This window comes from Scardinius erythrophthalmus (genome assembly GCF_964197995.2).
Source record: "Scardinius erythrophthalmus genome assembly, contig: HAP1_SCAFFOLD_156, whole genome shotgun sequence".
NCBI lineage: Eukaryota > Metazoa > Chordata > Actinopteri > Cypriniformes > Leuciscidae > Scardinius > Scardinius erythrophthalmus.
The window spans coordinates 80,277-105,387 of NW_028296455.1; the positions used below are offsets into that span (position 1 = coordinate 80,277).

The following is a 25,111-nucleotide window of genomic DNA, read 5'->3' on the forward strand; positions in this document are numbered from 1 at the left end:
GGCCTCATCGACACGACCAATCTGACTTCTGACCTGTAACGCTGCCTGGATCATAATCATACACTGTTTGCTCGTTGGCCAGAGGAGAACTGGCACCCGACTGAGCCTGGGTTCTCCCAAGGTTTTTTTCTCAATTCTGTCACCTGATGGAGTTTTGGTTCCTTGCCACTGTTGCCTTGGCTTTTGGCTTGCTTAGTTGGGGACATTTATTATTCAACAATATTATTGATCTGCCTTATTAAGGGTGGATGATGATGCAATTTTCTTCTAGAAACAAACTTTGTTGTATTATTTTCATGTTATCAATGTGAAGCTGCTTTGATACAATCTGTATTTTAAAAAGTGCTATATAAATAAAGGTAACTTGACTTGACTCTTTGATAATTGATAATGGTGCACACACAAATCACACACACGTTGGAAAGAATGATACTTTGACTCAAGTATTATATCCTTCAGGAATTACTTTTTGGATCAGTAGCCTATTCTAAAGTGAAAAGCATGATAACTCTCTAATACTGTAGTAATTAGTATTAGTAATAATTTTGTTTTTATTTATTTATTGCCTTGTGGGGTTGCTCACCCTCGACTGCAATGATCAAAAAGCACGATTGGAAACGACATGCTGACGACACAGCTTAATAACAAGTAACCGTGATTGTTCTCTTTGATTTTGAAACTGTGATACCACCTTTGATTTCGTAGCGGGTCGGATCCACTACTAGAAGAGAAAACGTGTTCATCTTGACTGCACTTATTTCACTCCTCCCTTACTGCAGCTGCCTATTCTCGCCTAAATTTCAGGCGAGGAGCATCTCAAACGAGCCTAATGTCACGCTAACCAAAGGACGACTATAGTGACGTAGTCAGACCGTACCATGTTTGCTGGGTAATTACATGCACGCGGTCACCATCCCTCTCGTTATACTCTGCGTGGTCCTTTCTGATTTTCAAGTTATTTAGAGGGTCGGGGGGAGAGTAGGCTAGTCTGAGGAAACGCTGCACAGATACAACAGGGATAAAACACTTAATCGTAACGTTGTGGTTATGTGAAACATATCCTTGCGTTTAGAAGGAAATGTGCGCTAAATTAAGTCATCTGGAGTTCTGATGGATTAACTTGTCAAGAGACGAAAGGACTTTCTCTCGATTTTCTCTTTACGAATAACTTGCGAAGGGTACCAATATTGCAACCAATATTATCGTGAAGAGACTATTGCCGTTGGTTTATTAAAGCCTCTGTAATTCTAGGGCCAGACCTTTGGCTGCCTGTCAATCTAATGATTAAATTAATAACAGTTTTACCATAGTGTGTATTTACCATAGGTTACATTTCATATAAACGATGGACACGAGATGCGTTGTTTGTTTGCTCATTCTCCTGTCTGGACACCTCGTCTTAATAAGTGCTCAAGGGAAGGATTTTAATCAGAGGCAATTTTCCACGGGACCCGTGTCTCCAACTCTCAAATCTGCACTTGGAAAAGACAGTGTGGTCAATGAGTCCATGCCTCGACGACCAAGAGTTTTGCCGCCTATGTGCACTGGTCCCACGGAAATCAGGGATACTTTCAAGTATATTAACACCGTGGCTTCATGCCTTGTGTTTGTTGTTGGGATAATCGGAAACTCTACGCTGCTCAGAATCATTTATAAAAATAAATGCATGCGTAACGGTCCTAATATCCTCATTGCAAGTCTGGCGCTCGGGGACCTGTTGCATATCGTGATAGACATACCCATCAACGTGTATAAGGTAAGCACAGTTTGCAGGAAAGCTTTTATTTATTTAGTCTTTCATTAAAAAAACACCTTTCGTTTTCTCTTTTAAAACCCTTTTTCCATTTTATGACACATGTTAACTTGTAAACTCAGTTTACTTGGTCGCAACGTAAATAAACGGTACCTCACAGTTTTGAAATCTGAAACAGGTCAATGACATTTTATGAGCATTGCAATATTCAACCAATCATGTAGATAAATTCACACATCCTTTAACTTATGGAAGGCTTGAGACTATGGAATTCCAACGCTGCCAATATTAAAAATAAATAAATACATAAATAAATATACAAATAAATGTAAAAAAAGAAATAAATAAATATATAAATAAATATACATAGAAAAGCAAAAAAAACGAAAATAAAGAATTATTTATAGATTTATTTCCTTATTTATGTATATATTTATTTTTTTCCATATTTATTTATTTATTCTTTTATTTATTCATTAAGCATTGGTCAATATGCTTGCGTTGACTTCACTGTAGCCTATATGTGCCCTGCTTCCTTTCCGTAAGTTCTGACCGAAAAATGGAAAATATCAAGCGCTTCCATTTCAGAGTCCCTGTTTCATGTTTGTTAGCCCAGGACATTTTACAAATCCAGACCAAACGATGTTCTACGGCCATGTCCGGAATAAAGAGTAGCCTATCCATGTCACACAGTAAGATTTAGGATTTTGACCATATACCTCGCAGTCACAGACCGCATCAACGTCAGTGAGCTATACTTATTGTATTTCGCCACAGGGTGTCACTGTGGCATCAACCCTTCGCCTTCGCTTACTCTGAGCTCGATTGCTATGTCTGAGGTAAACCACGCCCTCCTCATTACCCTGCGCAGGAAGAAATGTAGGAATAAATAAATAAATGTAGAAATACATAAATGTTGAAATAAATAAATGTAAAAATAAATAAATGTATAAATAAATAAATGTAGAAATGAATAAATGTATAAATAAATAAAAGAATAAATAAATAAATATGGAAAAAAATAAACATATACATAAATAAGGAAATAAATCTATAAATAATTATTTATTTTCGGTTTTTTTTTGCTTTTCTATGTATATTTATTTATATATTTATTTATTTATTTTTAATATTGGCAGCGTTGGAATTCCATATGAGACATGGGTCCACAATGTAAAAAAAAAAAAAAAAACCAAACTATGTACAATTCAAATAGCAGTTTCTAACAACAGTCTATTTAATTTAAAAAGTCATTGTCAAGGCTGTTGATTTACATTTAACAATGAACTACAATTTGTTGTGCTTTCATCTTTATGTAGATGTTCAAACCCTTCTATATGAAATTTGCATTATTTGCCTTTTAAAGGGGAACATATACATCTGAAAGTTGAAATGAGATCCATACTGTACCGGTCAAAAGTTTGGAAACATTACTATTTGTATGTTTTTAAGTCTCTTCTGCTCACCAAGGTTGCATTTATTTGATCAAAAATGCATGCAGATTTTTTTTTTTTTTACTATATTGAAATATTCAATAAAACAATTTAAAATAATGGTTTTCTATTTTAATATAGGTCTACTTTAAAATACAATTTATTTCTGTTAAGCAAAGCTGAATTTTCAGCATCATTACTCCTGTATTCAGTGTCACATGATCTTTCAGAAATCATTTTAATATGCTGATGTATTATCAATGTTGGAAACAGTTGTTCTGCTTTTTTTTATAACAATATTTTTTTAGGATTCTTTGATTAATAACAAAAGTAAAATAAAAAAAAGAACAGCATTTATTTAAAATATAAATATTTCGTAACAATATATGGGCCGTTCTACAGAATTGGAGCAAACTGCTGTCCCACAACCAAAAAAAAAAAAAAAACATTTAAAAAGCAAGTATTCAAATTGTAGATCTATTGAATCCCACCGTAATATTTCAAATATCAGTAAGCTTAATATAAAATCATAATTTATTGGGTACTTTCAATTGGGAGGTGGCTGTCCCGAACCCTAACCCCTATATTTCAACTTGTGAAAATGATATTGAAATTTTTTTTTTTTCATTTTTTCATTGTTGTTTTTAAAAATATCTTTTGATTTCTTTTAAAAAGTGAAGTAAAAAAACAAAAAAACAAAAACATTTATTTTATATTTTATTTTTAAATCTTGAAACTTTATGTAAAAAAATGCGTCCCGCATTTTATTTTTATTTTTGGTTGTTATTCCAACTGTTCAGAACTGTGCTAGGTAACCATGTGCTGGTTATCATCTTTGAACTAGGCTCAAAAGTATCTAAAATTGTCACTACCGATACAGTCACTACCGAAATGTGGTAAAGTTTCGTTTGTGACATCATGGTTTTCTGAGTGTTATTTGATACAATTTAGTTTTTGTGTGTGTACAACTGTTCAGAACTGTACTAGTTAACCATGTGCTGGCTAGCATCTTTGAGTTAGGCTCAAAAGTATCTAAAATTGTCACTACCAAAACAGTCATGACCGAAACATGTCATCATTGTTTTGGTAGTGACAAAAGGGAACACATAATCATTTATTTGGGGGAAATAATAAAAATTTTAGTACAGTTATGCAAATCATTAGTATCTTAGTATGTTTTAGTTGTGTTTTAGTATGCAAGTTAAAATTTTGTAATGTGATGTGGCCGCTACCAAAACATTACTGTCACTACCGAAAATGTGCCGTCACGACCGAAACATGCATGGTTTGTCTAAAATAAAGTTTAGTTGAATTATCAACTAAGATGTTATTATAGTGTTTGGTTCAATGTATATTCAAACTAATGAATCCTTAACTTTGAAATCAGTATGATTACCTTAATGCCTTTTACAAAGAAAGATTGGATTCAAAATACAACAAATCTTATAAATTACACTTGAAATATTGTTAAAATTGTATTGATTAACCTGTGATTTATTTTTTTTTAAATGGCAAAAAAAATATTATTGTGTTTCGGTAGTGACAAATTTGGGGAGAGGAAAAAAAAAACTATGAAAATACAATATGATAATTAACTGCACAGTTACTGGAAATGTGTACCTTGGATATCATACAATTTGCATACATACAAAATTTGTGTTTTTTTTTTTTCGTTTCCAACGTTTCAACGTTCTGAAGGATCATGTGACACTGAAGACTGGAGTAATGCAAAATCAGCTTTGCATAACAGAAATAAATTATATTGTAAAGTATGTTAAAATAGAAACCCATTATTTTAAATTGTAATAATATTTCACAATATTACCTTTTTTTTATATATATATATATATATATATATTTTTGATCAAATAAATGCAGGCTTGAAGAGCATAAGATATTCATTTCAAAAACATTACAAATAGTAATGTATCCACACTTTTAACTGTTCCTGTACATCTCAAGACAAAAATCTAACATGCTGTTGATCAACAAATGTGATGCAGCATTAAAAAGGGAGAATATAAGATTAATATAAAGATTAAATCGAATTTCATATTTAACAATAAAAAAAGAATGGTAACGCTTTACTTAATGCCTATATTTATAATGCATTATAATGGTATCCATAATGTATGTTATAATGCATTATATCTTTTCATAAATAACTGTAACCCAAGTTAAAATGCATTCAATTTGCACATTCCTTGTTACATCTGAAATTGTTTGTCTGTCATGTGTTTCAATGCATTATAATTTCTAAAGGTGTGTTCAATGAATAGATAAGTATTATAATGTATTATAACTGTGGTTACAATTATTCATGAGACCATACAATGCATTATAAGGTGCATTACAAAGTCAAGTCAAGTCATCTTCATTTATACAGCGCTTCATTTATACACAACAATGTAGATTGTTTCAAAGCAGCTTTACAGAGATAAGCATATAATTTAAGGCAACAGAGATTGTTTTGGCTTTATAGCGGTTCTTTAATAAAGTTATTTTCCAGCTAAAGTTAGTTTTGATTGATTTGCTTCCGTCGCAACGATCATTTGTTATTAAATTAGGGGCCGCTAAGACGACACCATTCTCTCTACACAGACTTTAAACGCGAACCTGTGATAAACGCTGATGGTGTTCACATGTGCATTAAGAATTGGTTCTATAGTTATGTGCGTTTGAATATATGTGTGCAGGTTTGTAATTCCCTACAAACCAAGCCTAAACAAAGTACTGGTCTTTCCTTATAAATTTTGATACAGAATTTTATTTTATTTTGTCACTTCGGGGTAGGTACACGAAACAAATTTTCCCGACAACGCTTTATCTGTAGAGTGGTAAAGGGATCCTCCATAGGGAGAGACTAGTTGGCACTTCTGCACTGCGTTGTCATCGGGTCCAGGCGAAGGTCCTTCGTCAGATCTGGATACAGCCTGGATCCGGCAGGCTGCGGGAAAACCTTGGGATAAACAAAGACACTAAAATTAGCGTTGATGCCATTCTTCTTATGATGTAACGAGTACATCAGGATTTATGGGAAGTGTTCCCGGTTTCGGCTGACCTAATCTATGCAGCCTAACATTGAATTATAGAAGTCTATAATGTATTATGTGGGTCAAAGAGATGTGTCTTTAATCTAGCTTTGAACTGACAGAGTGTGTCTGCTTCCCGGACAATGTTAGGAAGACTGTTCCAAAGTTTTGGTGCTAAATAGTTGAAGGATATACCGCCAGCAGTCGATTTTGATATTCTAGGTATTATTAACTGGCCGGAATTTTGAGATCACAATAGACGTGAAGGACTATAATGCGTTAAGAGCTCGCTTAAGTACTGCAGAGCTAAACCATTTAGTGCTTTGTAAGTAATCAGCAATATTTAAAAATTTATGCGATGTTTAATAGGCAGCCAATGCAGTGTTGACAGAACCGGGCTAATATGGTCATACTTCCTGGTTCTGGTAAGAACTCGAGCTGCTGCGTTTTGAACTAGCTGTAGTTTGTTTATTAAGCGTGCAGGGCAACCACCCAGTAGAGCATTACAATAATCTAGCCTTGAGGTCATGAAAGCATGAACTAATTGTTCCGCATTTGTTAATGAGAGCATATGGCGTAATTTAGATATATTTTTAAGATGGAAAAATGCGGTTTTACAGATACTAGACACGTGACTTTCAAATGAAAGATTGGTATCAAAGAGCACACCCAGGTTCCTAACCGACAACGAAGACTTAACAGAGCAGCCATCAAGTGTTAGACAGTATTCTAGGTTATTACGTGAGGACGTTTTTTGTCCAATAATTAGAATCTCTGTTTTTTCAGAATTTAGAAGTAGGAAATTACGAGTCATCCAATTTTTTATATCAGCTATGCATTCCGTTAATTTTGTGAATTGATAAGTTTCGTTAGGTTTTGAAGAAATATACAGCTGAGTATCGCATCACAGCATAACAGTGGAAGCTAATTCCATGTTTCCTAATGATATCTCCTAATGGTAGCATGTACAGAGTGAACAGCAGCGGCCCTAGTACTGAGCCTTGTGGTACGCCATACTGAACTTGTGATCGATGAGACATCTCTTCATTTACTGCTATAAACTGATAACGGTCAGATAAGTATGATTTAAACCATGCTAGTGCAATTCCACTAATGCCAACATAATGTTCGAGTCTATTTAAAAGAATGTTGTGGTCAATGGTGTCAAATGCAGCACTAAGATTGAGTAACACTAATAGAGAGATACAACCACGATCGGATGATAAGAGCAAATCATTTGTGACTCTAACGAGAGCCGTCTCGGTACTATGGTACGGTCTAAATCCGGACTGGAAATCCTCGCAGATATCATTTCTTTCAATAAAGGAACACAGTTGTGAGGATACTGCCTTTTCTAATATCTTTGACAGAAAAGGTAGATTCGAGATCGGCCTGTAATTGACTAATTCTGTAGGATCAAGTTTCGTTTTTTTAACAAGCGGTTTAATCATAGCCAGCTTAAAGTTTTTTGGTACGTATCCTAGAGACAAAGACGAATTAATGATATTAAGAAGAGGATCTATGACCTCTGGAAGTATTTCTTTCAGTAGCTTAGTCGGTATAGGGTCTAACATACATGTTGTCGATTTAGATGATTTAATGAGTTTAGTAAATTCTTCCTCTCCTATAGCAACGAATTAATCAAATTTTTCCTCAGGGAGACTACAATGCACTGCCTTATGTGATACTGTAGTAGACGGTTGCATAGTTATAATTTTGTCCCTGATATTATCAATCTTATAAGTGAAGTTCATAAAATCATTACTGCTGTGTTGCTTGGAAACTTCGGTGCTTGAAGCTTTCTTTTTCATTAGTTTAGCCACCGTTTCAAATAAATACCTAGGATTATGTTATATTCTTCTAATAGGGTTGCAAAATAAGCAGATCTAGCAGCTTTTAAAGCCTCTCTGTAAGTAATCGAGCTCTCCTTCCATGAAATGCGAAATACCTCTAGTTTTGTTTTCTTCCAGTTGCGTTCCATTTTTCTGGCTGCTCTCTTAAGGGCCCGAGTGTGCTCGATGTACCACGCCGTTGGACTATTTTCTTTAATCTTCTTTAAGCGCAACGGAGCAACTGTGTCTAAAGTGCTGGAAAAGAGAGAGTTAAAAGTTTCTGTTGCAATATCAAGTTCTTCTAAGCTATCTGGGATGCTGAGATGACGAAACTGATCAGGAAGATTATTAATAAAGCAATCTTTAGTGGCAGAAGTGATAGGTCTAACATATAACACGGAGTCGGCTTTGCAGCCTTGGCTAAATGTAATTTACATGAGACTAGATAATGATCTGAGATGTCATCGCTCTGCTGCAGAATTTCAACGGCATCGACATCTATTCCATGTGATAATATTAGATCTAGAGTATGATTACGAAAATGAGTTGGTCCTGACACATGTTGTCTAACTCCAATTTAGTTTACAATGTCTTTAAATGCCAATCCCAATGCATCTTTTTCATTATCTATGTGTATATTAAAATCACCAACAATTAGTACTTTATCTGCAATCAATATTAATTCTGATAGAAAGTCCGCAAATTCTTTGATAAAATCTTTATGGTGCCCTGGTGGCCTGTATACAGTAGCCAGCACGAATCTCAAATGTGATTTATCGTTTACACTATATATTTGTACATTAAGCACCAACACTTCAAAAGAAGTATATTTAAAACTAGATTTCTTAGTGGTTTTGAAAATATTACTGTAAATTACAGCAACACCTCCCCCTTTGCGTTTCAGACGAGGTTCATGTTTATAACAGTAATCTTGCGGGGTGGACTCATTTAAAGTAATGTAATTGTTTGGTTTTAGCCAGGTTTCTGTCAAACACAGCACATCTAGGTTATTATCTGAAATCATATCATTAACAATGAGTGCTTTTGGAGTAAACGATTGAATATTCAGCAACCCAAGCTTTAGCATTTGCTCATCTGTATTATATCTGTTTTTTATTTGTTAAACATCACATTTTTAATCTTAGATGGGTTTGGACGTTTTTTGGATTTCCAAATTCGGGGAACAGACACAGTCTCTATATGATGATATCTAGGTGAAAGAGGCTCTATGTGATGGGATTTATCTGACCTTGGTGACACGAGGCCGCTAGCAGACAGTCGGTTAAGCCAGTCTGTCTGCTTCCTGACCTGGTGCCCAATTTGTCATTTTTTATCTCTAAGACTATGAGCCAAATTACTAGAGAGAAAAGCAGCACCATCCCAGGATGGATAAATACCATCTCTTTTCAACAGGTCAGGTCTGCCCCAAAAACTTTTCCAATTGTCTATGAATTATATATTATTAAGCGGACACCAATTAGACAGCCAGCCATTGAGTGAACACAATCTACTAACTATCTCATCACTCCTGCGAACAGGAAGGGGGCCAGAGCAAATTACAGTGCTTGACATCGTACTTGCGAGTTCACACACCTCTTTAATATTAATTTTGGTGATCTCCGACTGGCGAAATCGAACATCATTAGTGCTGACATGAATAATGATCTTAGAGAATTTACGATTAGCATTAGCCAGCACTTTTAAATTTGCTTTGATGTCAGGTGCTCTGGCTCCCGGCAAACATGTAACTATGGTGGCTGATGGCTCTATTTTCATGTTCCGTGTGATCGAATCACCAATTACTAGGGCACAATCAACAGAATTCTCAGTGGGCATTTCACTGAGTGGGGCAAATCGATTTGTTATGGCAATCGGAATGGAAGAGTGTTTTTTTTTATCTGCGACTAGAGCAATCCCTCACCCATTTGCCTTGCTGCGCAGGCACTAATTCAGCCGGAACCGAATTATGTAAAGAGTTCACTATGCTAGGCGCATCCAAAATAGTATCTAAAGCTCTAGCACTCTTACTATCCTCAATTAAATTGAAAAGAGAGTTATCTGCGCTTCTGTAATCCACAAACAATCCGGTGCAACCAGGGCAGGACAAAACAATTCAAACAAAAGGAATCGCCGGTGCAGCACAGATGTCTACTGATTAAAATATTTATTTAAGGTGCATAACAGACTAACGTTTCGATGTGGTTACATCTTCATCAGAGTCCTTGGAGAGAATGAGCAATGAAGCCATTAATAAGGATCATCAACAGGTGTGATTAAGGGGGCGTTGGCCACCCAAAAAAGTACATCCCTCTGAACCAAGGTGTCACACTCATAAAACAATCATTAAAGGGCAAGTGCCCACATAAAAAAAAAAAAAAAAAAAAAAAAAAAATTAATTATAAAGTTCACAATACAATGGGAATAAAAATATATTCATCTTAAACACTATTTTAATATGCTTAGGTGTTTAAAGGAAGCATGTTAAACTCAATTCATCATTTAGACCTAAAGGTTCTCGAGTGTTAAGTGTATGTATCCAAAACGCTTCCCTGCATAGGAGTTTATTAATAATGTCACCACCTCTGGGTGAAGGTAAGATTTTCTCAATACCCCAAAACTTCAAAGAAGCAGGGGAACCATGATTGGCCTGCTTATAGTGCCTCGCCATGGCATATGTTAAGTTCTGAGTACGAATTGCTGTTTTGTGTTCAGCTATCCTCAGTTTAAGTTGACGTTTTGTTTGACCTATGTACACCAATCCACAGGGACACTTCAGAAGGTATACTACATGAGTACTGTTACAGTTGATAAATGAAGAAATAGAATATTTCTTACCAGTACGGGGATGTGAAAAATCTTTCGCATTGGTCGAGTTGGAGCATTGCGCACAATTGCCACATTTATAGAAACCCAAAGGTGGGCTAGGAAGCCAAGTAGTAGAAGGTGGGATACTCATATCTGAATGAACCAATCGGTCACGAATGTTATGGGCACGTCTGAAAATGAACCTGGGCGGCTCAGCGCAGATGTCTTTGAGTGTCGGGTCACTATTAAGAACGTGCCAATGTTTGCGAATGATGTTCTTTATTCTTCCTGCTGCTGGAGTGTAGCTAGTTGAAAAAAATACTTTAGATGTCGTGTGAGGCTTAGGTTTTTTCTTTAATAATGAGGCACGGTCTGTATTAAAAGCCCTATCCCATGCTTTAGAAATATCAGATTTATCATAACCTCTTTGATCAAAAAGACGCGCTAGGTGGGCTGCTTTTGACATAAATTCACTTGTGGTACTACAATTTCTTCTGACTAGTAAGAACTGGCCCACTGGTATATTACGAATCAAGTGAGGCGAGTGATTACTGTCTGCTCTTAACAGGGTATTCCTGCTAAGAGGTTTACGGTAGATAGTAGATTGTAAGATATTATTTGCATCCTTAGAAATGGTAAGGTCTAAGAAATCAATGGACTGCTTGTTAAACTCCATAGTAAAAGACAAATAATCTGTAGTAGAATTTACATAAGTCAAAAAATTATTTAACTCACTAAGTGTGCCCTTCCATATTAGTAGAATATCATCTATATATCTGCGCCAAAGTGATATTTTGGAATGGAACGGGTTATTTTCAGTGTTCTGTATATATTTTTCTTCCCATAGGCCCATCACCAAACAAGCATATGAAGGTGCAAACGAGGACCCCATTGCAGTCCCCTGAAGTTGTAAATAGAATTTATCATAGTATTTGAAAAAGTTGTTAGATAAAATGATCTCGACAAGATTAACAAGGAATTCTGATGGAGGCAAAACATCAATGGGGCGTTTGGTAAGGTAATACAATATGGCTTGTAGGCCTATATGGTGGGGTATGCATGTATAGAGACTTTGTACATCCAACGATACAAGGACATCATTGCTTTCACACTTCCAATTGTCAATCAAATTTAACACATCAGTTGTATCCCCAAGGTATGATGGTAAACTGTGAACATATTGTCTTAAAAAGAAATCAACAAATTGTGAGAGAGGTTCGGTTAGGCTGCCTATACTAGATACAATAGGGCGCAAAGGAGGGTCATCAAGTCGTTTGTGAATTTTGGGTAGACCATAGAATACTGGACATCGAGGGTGGTCAATAAGTAGAAAAGCCTTTTCTTTATCGGTAATCCAGCCTTTTTTATGAGATGTATCGATAAATTCATTAATCATATTTTTTGTGCTGGAAGTAGGATTGTGAAGAAGGAGCTGATAATGTTTTTCATCATTTAATAATTTAAATATACCACAATCATAGTTCTTTAAGCCCATAACCACAACAGCGCCTCCCTTGTCAGCTGGACGAATAATAATGTCATGTCTAGATTCCAAAGAGCGTAGCGCATCCAGTTCACTTTTTTCCATATTTTTATTTTTGGGAGGAAAGGGCCTACTTATTTTAGCCATGTCTTGCTCAACTAGCTGACTAAAAGTGACAATGGTAGGATTTAAATTAGAAGAGGGCAAAAACCTTGATTTCTTTTTAAAGGGAGTCATTTCTCTAGGGGTCTCCTTAGTATTAGAATCATAGTGTCATGATCCTGGCTCTTTCCTTCTCTTTTTCTTTCCCTTGTCTCCCTCTGCTGGCTGTTTTACGCCTTACTACCTCCTTGCTCTCACACTTACGCACACACTCATTACGCTTCACCTCATCGCCCTCAGCTGTTGCTCATTCGCATCCCATCTACACACCTGTTCTCTATCTTTCACTTTTGTCTTCGCTATATCTAGTTCTCTCTTTCGTGTCTGTATTGTCGGATTATTGTTTGACTGTGATGCACGTCTACTGTTATTGCTCTGAAGAGAAACCTTGTCCTGTCCTGTCTGGTCCTGTCTAGTCCTGCTGTCTACTGTGCAACTGTAATCATCTGCTGTGAGTTACCATTTCTGTGCTGTATCCAGTGCTCTCCGTGGAGAATAGCAGAGGGTTCCACTGCTCACCTGCTTTCCAGTCCTCGCTGCCCAGGAGTGGCCAGATCAGCAGTCTCCTCTGTTTCTACGAGCTGATCAACTGTATCCTCTGTTTCTTCTTATTCTGAGAGAAGCAACGAACTAAGTCTTTGCTTTGTTTTCTGAAGAGTGACTTTCTGTTATCAGCCTGCACGGCGTAATCTTGTTTCATTAAAGAGAACATTACCTGCTTTTCGTCTCTGGACCTCTCTCTTCGTCACAGAATAATCCGACCAACAGAATGGAGCAGGCTGGTGAACATCCTATCCAGGCCGCTGTGGAGATGCAGGGCGCCTTACTGGGTCGGCACGATGAAGAACTCTCCGCCGCCCGCCGTGTTGTGGACTCGCTGACCGCTCAAGTGGCCGATCTCTCTCAGCAGCTCCACGTGCTTCGCATGGACGCTTCCCAGTCGGCCTCATCAGGTACACTTGAACCGAGGGTCAACAACCCTCCTTGTTACGCTGGTGAACCTACGGAATGCCTGCCTTTCCTCACCCAGTGTGAGGTCGTTTTCTCGCTCCAGCCATCTATCTACACAAGAGAGCGCTCCCGAATAGCCTATGTAATCTCTCTTCTCAAGGGGAGAGCCCGCGAGTGGGGAACAGCTGTCTGGAATGCTGAAGCTGATTGTCTGATCCGATATTCACTGTTTAAAGAGGAGATGCTGCGAGTTTTCGACCGCTCAGTCCATGGTCCTGAGGCTTCTCGCACACTGTCCTGCTTACGGCAGGGACGCCGCTCTGTCTCTGACTTTTCTGTGGAGTTCCGGACTCTCGCCACCTCCTGTGGTTGGAACGAGCCTGCTCTGGTGGCTCGTTTTATTGAAGGTCTCAATGCTGAGATTAAGGATGAGGTGTTGGCTCGTGAGGTCCCTACTCGTCTTGACCCACTGATAGACTCTGCTTTACGCGTTGAGAAGCGCTTTGAACTGCGCCAGCGGACTCGCCGTGCTATGACCACGCCTACTCTTTCATCTACCGCCAGCTCTCCACCTGCAATTTCTACCGAACACGAGCCAATGCAGTTAGGAGGGATACGGATCTCGGCTGCTGAGCGCCATCGTAGAATCGTCAACCGTCTGTGTCTTTACTGCGGTTCGGATAAGCACTTCGCTACACAGTGCCCAGTAAAAGCCAAAGCTCACCAGTCATAAGAGGGAGACTGGTGAGCGCATCCTCTCTGGACCCTCTACTGCGCTCCCGGACCACATTTCCTGTTTTCCTCCGCTGGGCCAACTCGTCTGTCACCTGTCCCGCTCTGATAGACTCTGGAGCTGAGGGAAATTTTATGGACAGGAACTGGGCTCTTAAACAGGGTATTTCCCTATTAGACCTTCAAGACCTCACTCCTGTCTTCGCCCTGGATGGTCGAATTCTCGCCCAGGTTTGCTGCTCTACAGCACCGGTGAGTCTCACCGTGTCTGGTAACCACAAAGAGACTATTTCTTTTTTAATTTTTGATTCGCCTAATACCCCTGTAGTTTTGGGTCATCCATGGTTGGTTAAACATAACCCTCATATTAACTGGGCTAAGAATTCCATACTCTCATGGGGGCTTTCATGTCATATAGAATGTCTTGTGTCTGCTGTCTCTCCTGTATCTACTGTGCCTGTTTTTCAGGAGGAGCCAGGGGATTTGTCCGGTGTTCCTGAGGAGTACCTCGATTTGCGGGCGGTCTTCAGTCGTTCCCGGGCCGCATCTCTCCCTCCCCATCGGCCGTACGATTGCAGCATTGAGCTTCTCCCGGGTACTACGCCTCCTCGCGGAAGGCTTTATTCTCTTTCGGTTCCTGAGCGCAAGGCTCTTGAGAAGTATCTTTCCGATTCGTTAGACGCAGGTACTATCGTTCCCTCCACCTCTCCTGCGGGGGCAGGTTTCTTTTTTGTGAAGAAGAAGGACGGTTCGCTCCGCCCCTGCATTGATTACAGAGGCTTGAATGACATAACTGTTAAGAACCGTTATCCGCTGCCGCTCATGTCTTCAGCCTTTGAGATACTGCAGGGGGCTCAATTCTTCACAAAACTGGACCTTCGTAATGCCTATCATCTTGTCCGCATCAAGGAGGGTGATGAGTGGAAAACGGCGTTTAACACACCCCTAGGGCACTTTGAATATCGCGTTCTTCCGTTCGGGTTGGTCAACGCTCCCGCCGTGTTTCAAGCTCTTGTCAATGATGTTCTCAGAGACATGTTAAATCTTTTCGTGTTCGTTTACCTTGACGATATCTTGATTTTCTCTCCTAATCTCCAAGTTCATGTGCAACACGTAAGACAGGTCCTTCAAAGACTTCTTGAGAATCGTCTTTTTGTCAAAGCCGAGAAGTGCACCTTTCACTCCCAGTCGGTCTCGTTTCTCGGTTCCATTATTTCCGCCCAGGGAATCAGTATGGACCCTGCCAAGGTTCGCGCTGTTACAGACTGGCCTAGACCAGAGTCCCGCGTTGCCCTCCAGCGTTTTCTAGGGTTTGCTAATTTTTATCGACGCTTTATTCAAAATTTTAGTCAGATTGCGGCCCCTCTCACTGCGCTCACGTCTGTTAAGATTCGATTCTCCTGGACTGAAGCTGCCCAGGCAGCTTTTGATCTTCTCAAATCGCGTTTCTCTTCCGCTCCCATTCTTGTCACGCCTGATTTAGAGAAGCAGTTTATTGTCGAGGTCGATGCCTCAGAGGTCGGGGTAGGGGCCATCCTCTCTCAGCGCTCTTCAGCTGATGAGCGGATTCACCCCTGCGCTTTTTTTTCACATCGTTTAACCCCTGCCGAGCAAAATTATGATGTAGGTAATCGAGAGCTTCTGGCCATTCGTCTGGCTTTGGGGGAGTGGCGACACTGGCTTGAGGGTGCTGCGGTTCCGTTCGTGGTTTGGACCGATCACAAGAACCTCGAATACATACGTTCTGCCAAGAGACTTAACGCCCGTCAGGCTCGCTGGTCTCTTTTCTTTATGCGTTTTGATTTTTCTATCTCTTATCGGCCGGGGTCCAAGAATTTAAAGCCTGACGCTCTATCACGCCAGTTTCCCTCTTCAGGGACCGTGCCAACTAATGAGGGAATTCTTCCTCGTGGGGTGGTAGTTGGCGCGGCCGTCTGGGGTATTGAACGTTTAGTCAAACGAGCCCTTTCTCGCACTCAGACGCCTAGGCTCTGCCCTAAGGGACTTTTGTTTGTGCCACCCTCCGCCCGCCGCGCCGTTCTTCAGTGGGGTCACTCGTCTAAGTTATTCGCTCATCCAGGGGTAAGGGGCACAATTTCCGCCGTTCGACAACGATTTTGGTGGCCTTACCGCGAGCGAGACATTCGTCGCTTCATCGCTTCATGTTCTATCTGCGCACAGACCAAGATCAGTAACAGACCCCCGGCAGGGTATCTTAGACCCTTACCTATTCCGTCGCGTCCGTGGGCACAAATTGCCCTTGACTTCATCACTGGTCTCCCTTCTTCCAAGGGTAACCACGTAATTCTCACGGTCGTTGATCGCTTTTCAAAAGCCGCCCATTTTATTCCATTGCCTAAGCTTCCGTCAGCCAGAGAGACCGCTCAGATTGTCGTTGACCATGTGTTCAAAATCCATGGTCTTCCCGAGAATGTTGTCTCGGATCGAGGTCCACAGTTCTCCTCCCTCTTTTGGAAGGAGTTTTGTCGCCTCATAGGTGCCTCTGTCAGCCTCTCCTCCGGGTTTCATCCCCAGACAAATGGTCAGGCTGAACGCGCTAACCAAACTATCGGTCGTCTGTTACGCACCCTTGCTTTTCGTAATCCCGCGTCCTGGGTAGAACAGCTTCCTTGGGCAGAATATGCCTATAATTCCGCTCCCGCCTCGGCCACCGGTCTGTCGCCGTTTCAAGGCAGTTTGGGGTACCAACCTCCCCTTTTCTCCGCTTCTGATACCGAGTCTAAGGTTCCTTCGGTTAAGGCGTTTATTCAACGTTGCAAACGAACTTGGAGAATAGTCAGGTCCGCCCTTTGTAAGTCTCGTTCTGTGACGCGTCGATCCGCTAATAAGCGGCGCATCAAGAGTCCCCGTTATGTCCGCGGACAGAAGGTCTGGCTCTCAACCGCTAACCTTCCCCTTCAGTATCCTTCGCGTAAGCTGGCCCCCAAATTCATTGGACCATTCCGCGTCATTAAGGTCCTTAGTCCGGTCTCGGTCAGACTCCGATTGCCGGCCAATCTCCGTAGGGTTCACCCAGTTTTTCATGTTTCTTGTTTGAAGCCCGTTATTCGCGCTCCTCCTCGTCCTGTCTTGTCTCCGGTCCGGGTTGAGGGTTCGCCCATCTACCGAGTTCGCAGATTACTAGATGTGCGCCCCAGGGGGAGGGGCCATCAATTTCTTGTCGATTGGGAGGGTTATGGGCCGGAGGAGAGATGCTGGATCCCCTCCCGGGACGTCCTGGACCGCTCGCTTATTGACGAATTTTTCCGCTCCCGTCAGTCCTCTTCCTCAGATGCGCCAGGGGGCGCACTTTGAGGAGGGGGTACTGTCATGATCCTGGCTCTTTCCTTCTCTTTTTCTTTCCCTTGTCTCCCTCTGCTGGCTGTTTTACGCCTTACTACCTCCTTGCTCTCACACTTACGCACACACTCATTACGCTTCACCTCATCGCCCTCAGCTGTTGCTCATTCGCATCCCATCTACACACCTGTTCTCTATCTTTCACTTTTGTCTTCGCTATATCTAGTTCTCTCTTTCGTGTCTGTATTGTCGGATTATTGTTTGACTGTGATGCACGTCTACTGTTATTGCTCTGAAGAGAAACCTTGTCCTGTCCTGTCTGGTCCTGTCTAGTCCTGCTGTCTACTGTGCAACTGTAATCATCTGCTGTGAGTTACCATTTCTGTGCTGTATCCAGTGCTCTCCGTGGAGAATAGCAGAGGGTTCCACTGCTCACCTGCTTTCCAGTCCTCGCTGCCCAGGAGTGGCCAGATCAGCAGTCTCCTCTGTTTCTACGAGCTGATCAACTGTATCCTCTGTTTCTTCTTATTCTGAGAGAAGCAACGAACTAAGTCTTTGCTTTGTTTTCTGAAGAGTGACTTTCTGTTATCAGCCTGCACGGCGTAATCTTGTTTCATTAAAGAGAACATTACCTGCTTTTCGTCTCTGGACCTCTCTCTTCGTCACACATAGTTTCTACATACAGTATGACCGTTGGATAAGACATTGGACCTAGAAAAGAAATGTTTAAGATGAAGCTGTCTAAAGAATTTGAATGAGTCCACTTTAAGAGAGAAAGAGTCACTTTGATTCGACGGGGCAAAGGAGAGTTAATTATTAAATGATGAAAAACATTATCAGCTCCTTCTTCACAATCCTACTTCCAGCACAAAAAATATGATTAATGAATTTATCGATACATCTCATAAAAAAGGCTGGATTACCGATAAAGAAAAGGCTTTTCTACTTATTGACCACCCTCGATGTCCAGTATTCTATGGTCTACCCAAAATTCACAAACGACTTGATGACCCTCCTTTGCGCCCTATTGTATCTAGTATAGGCAGCCTAACCGAACCTCTCTCACAATTTGTTGATTTCTTTTTAAGACAATATGTTCACAGTTTACCATCATACCTTGGGGATACAACTGATGTGTTAAATTTGATTGACAATTGGAAGTGTGAAAGCAATGATGTCCTTGTATCGTTGGATGTACAAAGTCTCTATACATGCATACCCCACCATATAGGCCTACAAGCCATATTGTATTACCTTACCAAACGCCCCATTGATGTTTTGCCTCCATCAGAATTCCTTGTTAATCTTGTCGAGATCATTTTATCTAACAACTTTTTCAAATACTATGATAAATTCTATTTACAACTTCAGGGGACTGCAATGGGGTCCTCGTTTGCACCTTCATATGCTTGTTTGGTGATGGGCCTATGGGAAGAAAAATATATACAGAACACTGAAAATAACCCGTTCCATTCCAAAATATCACTTTGGCGCAGATATATAGATGATATTCTACTAATATGGAAGGGCACACTTAGTGAGTTAAATAATTTTTTGACTTATGTAAATTCTACTACAGATTATTTGTCTTTTACTATGGAGTTTAACAAGCAGTCCATTGATTTCTTAGACCTTACCATTTCTAAGGATGCAAATAATATCTTACAATCTACTATCTACCGTAAACCTCTTAGCAGGAATACCCTGTTAAGAGCAGACAGTAATCACTCGCCTCACTTGATTCGTAATATACCAGTGGGCCAGTTCTTACGAGTCAGAAGAAATTGTAGTACCACAAGTGAATTTATGTCAAAAGCAGCCCACCTAGCGCGTCTTTTTGATCAAAGAGGTTATGATAAATCTGATATTTCTAAAGCATGGGATAGGGCTTTTAATACAGACCGTGCCTCATTATTAAAGAAAAAACCTAAGCCTCACACGACATCTAAAGTATTTTTTTCAACTAGCTACACTCCAGCAGCAGGAAGAATAAAGAACATCATTCGCAAACATTGGCACGTTCTTAATAGTGACCCGACACTCAAAGACATCTGCGCTGAGCCGCCCAGGTTCATTTTCAGACGTGCCCGTAACATTCGTGACCGATTGGTTCATTCAGATATGAGTATCCCACCTTCTACTACTTGGCTTCCTAGCCCACCTTTGGGTTTCTATAAATGTGGCAATTGTGCGCAATGCTCCAACTCGACCAATGCGAAAGATTTTTCACATCCCCGTACTGGTAAGAAATATTCTATTTCTTCATTTATCAACTGTAACAGTACTCATGTAGTATACCTTCTGAAGTGTCCCTGTGGATTGGTGTACATAGGTCAAACAAAACGTCAACTTAAACTGAGGATAGCTGAACACAAAACAGCAATTCGTACTCAGAACTTAACATATGCCATGGCGAGGCACTATAAGCAGGCCAATCATGGTTCCCCTGCTTCTTTGAAGTTTTGGGGTATTGAGAAAATCTTACCTTCACCCAGAGGTGGTGACATTATTAATAAACTCCTATGCAGGGAAGCGTTTTGGATACATACACTTAACACTCGAGAACCTTTAGGTCTAAATGATGAATTGAGTTTAACATGCTTCCTTTAAACACCTAAGCATATTAAAATAGTGTTTAAGAATATATTTTTATTCCCATTGTATTGTGAACTTTATAATTAATTTTTTTTTTTTTTTTTTTTTTTTTTTTTAATGTGGGCACTTGCCCTTTAATGATTGTTTTATGAGTGTGACACCTTGGTTCAGAGGGATGTACTTTTTTGGGTGGCCAACGCCCCCTTAATCACACCTGTTGATGATCCTTATTAATGGCTTCATTGCTCATTCTCTCCAAGGACTCTGATGAAGATGTAACCACATCGAAACGTTAGTCTGTTATGCACCTTAAATAAATATTTTAATCAGTATCCTCAATTAAAGTTTAGATGCATGTCTCTACTTCTGAAACCTTCTCCGTCAGCCAAACTGTCTCCTTGCATTTATCACATATAAATCCTATATTGCCGACAGAGAAGGCTATGCTAAACATGTGTCATGAAGTGCAGGTGACAATAACAGGACAAGACATTACTCACCATGTTTGTTGACTGATTCTTACTCACCTGGGCTTTTTATGAACTCAAAGGCGCGGGCGCGCGAGAAAAAATAAATAAAAAATAACTGAGCGCACAGGTGGCGCGTTAACAGGCTAGCGAATTACTAGCATGTTGTGCTAATAATAATGGAAGCTAGCGATGTCAGGTTAATCTGAGATGTTGGGTAAGCTGTATTTAGTAATATGAACAACTAGAAATGATAGTAAATGATGGTTCAAAACAGAAAGAAATACGAGGCTAAGACGGAGCTTACAGCACCAAAGCAAACAAACTCACAGCAGGCAACGAGGCAGACAGGAGCAATCGATCAGCGATTCCAAGCAATCAGCAAAAGCCCATAATTATGCATTTTTATGGGCTTTTAATTATGCACAACAAAGCATAATTATGCATTAAAAATGCTTTTCTAACCGGTCCTACTTGAACCGGCGTCTCCGCCATTGTAGGCGTGCGCCCTAACAAGGAAAAGAAAGTAGTCTCTAGCGTCGGCCACTATTGTGCCTCTTGAGGCCAGGGGAGTGAGGTTTACATGCACAGCTCTTACTAGCTTGCTTCTGTTACACTTTTATAATGCATTATATATAAAGGCTTTAAGCCATTTTTTACCAAAAATAACCCACCAAAGTCCACCAATATTTTTTCTTATGGGTTGTGGCCCAGCTTTTAAGCCCTTTATAAAGTATGTAGAGCAATCTGAAAAAAAAATGACAGCTCCAGCTCATCAAAACATCCATGATCTAACTCCATGAAAAAAAAAAAAAAAATGTACAAACTAGGAAGTCCTACATCCTCTTCAACACTGGGCTTTTAACAATTGGCTCACTAAAAACAAGGTATAATTGTGTAGTCATAACAGCTCTTCTGGAAATATTTGGTTGAATTTTTTTTCTCCCCTGTGTAATTTTCTGTTGGCACTTATTGACACAAAAGTAACTGTCTTTCAGCTTCTGGCAGAAGATTGGCCATTTGGTGTTGGACTTTGCAAACTGGTTCCTTTTATACAAAAGGCGTCAGTTGGCATCACAGTACTGAGTTTGTGTGCACTGAGCATAGACAGGTAACTGTATTTTGTTGTATTTGTTTGCTCTTAGCTCTTAGATAATATCTAGTAACACTAATTAATTTTGCTTCTGGCACTGATCATTGTCCCAAGGTTTCGAGCAGTGGCATCATGGAACCGCATTAAAGGCATCGGCGTCCCCAAATGGACCGCTATTGAAATAATTCTGATATGGATGCTGTCCATCATACTTGCAGTGCCAGAGGCCATTGGCTTTGATATGATCACAATGAACTACAAAGGAGAGCTGCTTAGAATTTGCTTGCTCCACCCTATGCAGAAAAACGAGTTCATGCAGGTCAGTTTGCATGACATACAATAGTTGGATCAACTAAATTTTGGACATGACACATAATAATTGGACAACCTTGAATATGATATTAATTACTTGTCAGTGGTAATTTGGTATATGTGTTCATTTCCAGTTTTATAAGTCAGCCAAAGATTGGTGGCTTTTTAGTTTCTACTTCTGCATGCCGCTGATGTGTACTGCCATCTTCTACACTCTTATGACCTGTGAAATGCTTCGAAAGAAGAATGGAGTCCAAATTGCACTTAATGATCACCTAAAACAGGTCAGAGCACTCTGTCCTCTATGACTTTTGAAAGTGCACTTTATATTCTTTTAAGAGAGACCATACACTCTCATTACAAAATAAAGACATAATTTTATACTGCCAATGGGACGTAAAAAGCTTGCTCACTTTAATAACTTGTCCCAAAGTTTGTTACTCTGGGGATAGTTTACTTGTCATTATGTCTTAATCCACTATGATTGTCTCTAAATCAAAATAAATAGGCAAAAGACATGATTGTGCTCTACAGAGGCGTGAGGTGGCTAAAACCGTGTTCTGTCTGGTGCTAGTCTTTGCACTGTGCTGGCTTCCACTGCACCTCAGCCGTATTCTAAAGCTTACCATTTATGATGAAAGAGACCCTAATCGCTGTGAGCTTTTGAGGTAAGATCACATCAACTATCTTCAAAGGCTTCTCTTGTTAAAACACTGCAATGTTTTTCTAAACATTTAAATTTGGCTTTCAGAGGACAACAGTTCTGCCATGTAATCTAGAAACAAATAATCTCTCTAATTTTGGTACATCATAGTCTTAATAATAATGAGTCTGTTTGTTTGTTTGTTTGTTTGTTTACCTGTAGTTTCTTCCTGGTTCTTGATCATATTGGGATCAACATGGCATCAGTGAACTCATGCATAAACCCAATCGCTTTGTACATGGTTAGCAAACGCTTCAAGAGCTGCTTCAGAGTAAGAACAGACTGACAGACAATGATGTACTGCTATGATGTAAAAATATTAAAAATATAGTAATAATATATTGGCAAATTTAGGTAAAATAAAAACTCCTATGTCAATGTACTAAATAATGTAGATATATGGCTACCATTTATATGAAGTTTTCAGTGAAAACAAAAATATAAAAATTTCTCATCACTGAAATGAAAGTCTCTGCATATTATAATAATGTGATAATATCTGCATATGATAATACAAATGTTTAATACATAGGGCCACTTCCCACAGAACTTGTTTTTGCATTCCTACTTTTTGTTTTTCTGTATAATATGCATTAGACGGGTGTCTTGCTTTAAACATGAAATGCTGTTTTGAAACTTTCATTGCGTGTGAAAGCCACATTTTATGATGCCATGTAATTTTTATGATGCCATGTCATGTTATAAAATGTTTAACTTAAAAAAAAAAAAAACATGTTTTAAGATTGTGCATTCATTCTTTTCAGTGTAAACGATTTTCAAAGATTTCAATATTTAGTTTGTTCACCTGTATATTTTAAGGCCTTATTCAGTTAATCTTAATTTTCTTGCAAGTGTGAGCTATAGGCATCATTCAGTAGTTTATGTGATAAATAATACTTTTCTTCCTCTGTTCCCTTCCAGTCATGTCTGTGTTGCTGGTGCCTGCCTCCTGAAATGTTAGCCATGGATGACAAGCAGTCCTGCATGAAGCTGAAGGTGACAGAGCGAGGATCCGAACAAAGCAACAGCCGTGCCTCCAACAAATACACGTCAACTTAGGCACTGATCTGCATACAGGTATCGGTGGCCTACCAATTGCATTTAACATTAAGCTAATACCATGAAACCTAACTCTGAGTCAGCTGGAGGGATACTCATAACAAGTGAATGTGGTGCTACAGTATGAAAGTTCTATAAAATCTAGTTTTTTTTTTTTTTTTGTTAGAGAAGGTAAAAAGGTATTGTAATATATCTTTAAGTCCCAGTTAAATGTATCTTTAAGTCCCAGTTTTTACTCACTCCTGACTGGCATCATTTTACATGTATTGTTTGGAACTGCTTTAAGTTTTATTTAACATTGGCATCCAGAATTTTTAATATTATGATAATGTTTAAGATGCCGTGGGGGAAAAAAACTGTCAAATTCAACTGACTGATTTAACACTGATTCAATATCTCAGCATTGACACTGTCACACACTCCGAACAACACTGTTCACAAGTTTTGCCCAACCTTCATACATTCATGCTTCACAGAAATATTAGACCAAACTTGAATGTGACTTCACATGCTCTCTGTAGTTCCCTGTACATTTAAAGAGTTTCCAAATGTTATAAAGCAATTGATTGTAAGAACAAGGGTGGGTTTGTTTTTGGTGCACATGTTTTTGTATGGAATTCCCCTGCAGCCTTTTTCATGGCAGAAATTGAATTAACCCTAATGCAGAAGAGTATATTACTAATGTTACTGATATTATTATTAGCTTGGAAATGTTATACTTTTGTGTGTGTGTGTGGGGTGTGTGGGGGTGTGTGTGTGTGTGTGTGTGGGGGGGGGGGCATGTGATGTGGTTTCACAATTCATTATGTATCTTTAAGTATAGTGTATTTGTCAGTGTTTGTCAATTTTGTACATGCTTGCAAATTTAGACTGTGATTATCTCATCTGTTTTATAATGGAAACGTAAGATTCACATTAGATCTATAGTTTTCTTTGAACCTTTACACAGGTTGTATGATTAATATCCAACATGACCCAAGGCCTCAAACATTTTACTAATCACTTCATCATATTATAATTCCTGCTGTCTCTGTTCACTTCCTGTTTTTTGTAGTTCTTCTTTTTAATGTTTATGCATTTATTTGTTGTATTGTCCATCTATTAGGTAAGACATTTTTTCTTAAATTTATTGCTATGCAAATCTTAAGACAATAAAGACAGAAAAGTATGTTTGCACTATTTGCAGTTGACTGTGGTATCAATGTGCAATAAAGTCGGAGTTGTTAAAATTAGCAATAGAAGTTTACTAATATTAACCAATGAAATTGTTCACTTAATTATTTTGCTAAGGCAGATGAACTCAGGGCTTTAAAATCACATCAAGTCAGTGGAGCACAGTCTTTCTCCTCAAGGTATTTGTTCGAAAAGTAAAACACGTCTAAAAGCTTGTCACTTTTTA

The 25,111-nt window shown here is 39.3% G+C and overlaps 1 protein-coding gene across 1 annotated transcript; it reads left to right on the forward strand.

Moving 5' to 3' along the window:
- Positions 1-985: 985 nt before the first annotated feature.
- ednrba (endothelin receptor Ba) lies at positions 986-24,890 on the forward strand. Its single transcript, XM_081394729.1, has 7 exons — positions 986-1,756; positions 21,544-21,656; positions 21,753-21,957; positions 22,085-22,234; positions 22,485-22,618; positions 22,816-22,924; positions 23,575-24,890. Exons 1-7 carry the CDS (start codon positions 1,346-1,348, stop codon positions 23,710-23,712), a joined length of 1,260 nt encoding a protein of 419 aa, XP_081250855.1. The 5' UTR covers positions 986-1,345; the 3' UTR covers positions 23,713-24,890.
- The last annotated feature ends 221 nt before the right edge of the window (positions 24,891-25,111 follow it).

Bases quoted from the DNA above. Each gene is read 5' to 3' on its own strand.
- ednrba (XM_081394729.1), top strand. From the start codon at position 1,346: ATGGACACGAGATGCGTTGTTTGTTTGCTCATTCTCCTGTCTGGACAC. The intron at 21,958-22,084 runs GTCAGTTTGCAT...GTTCATTTCCAG, and splicing joins AGAAAAACGAGTTCATGCAG to TTTTATAAGTCAGCCAAAGA. The intron at 22,619-22,815 runs GTAAGATCACAT...GTTTACCTGTAG, and splicing joins AATCGCTGTGAGCTTTTGAG to TTTCTTCCTGGTTCTTGATC.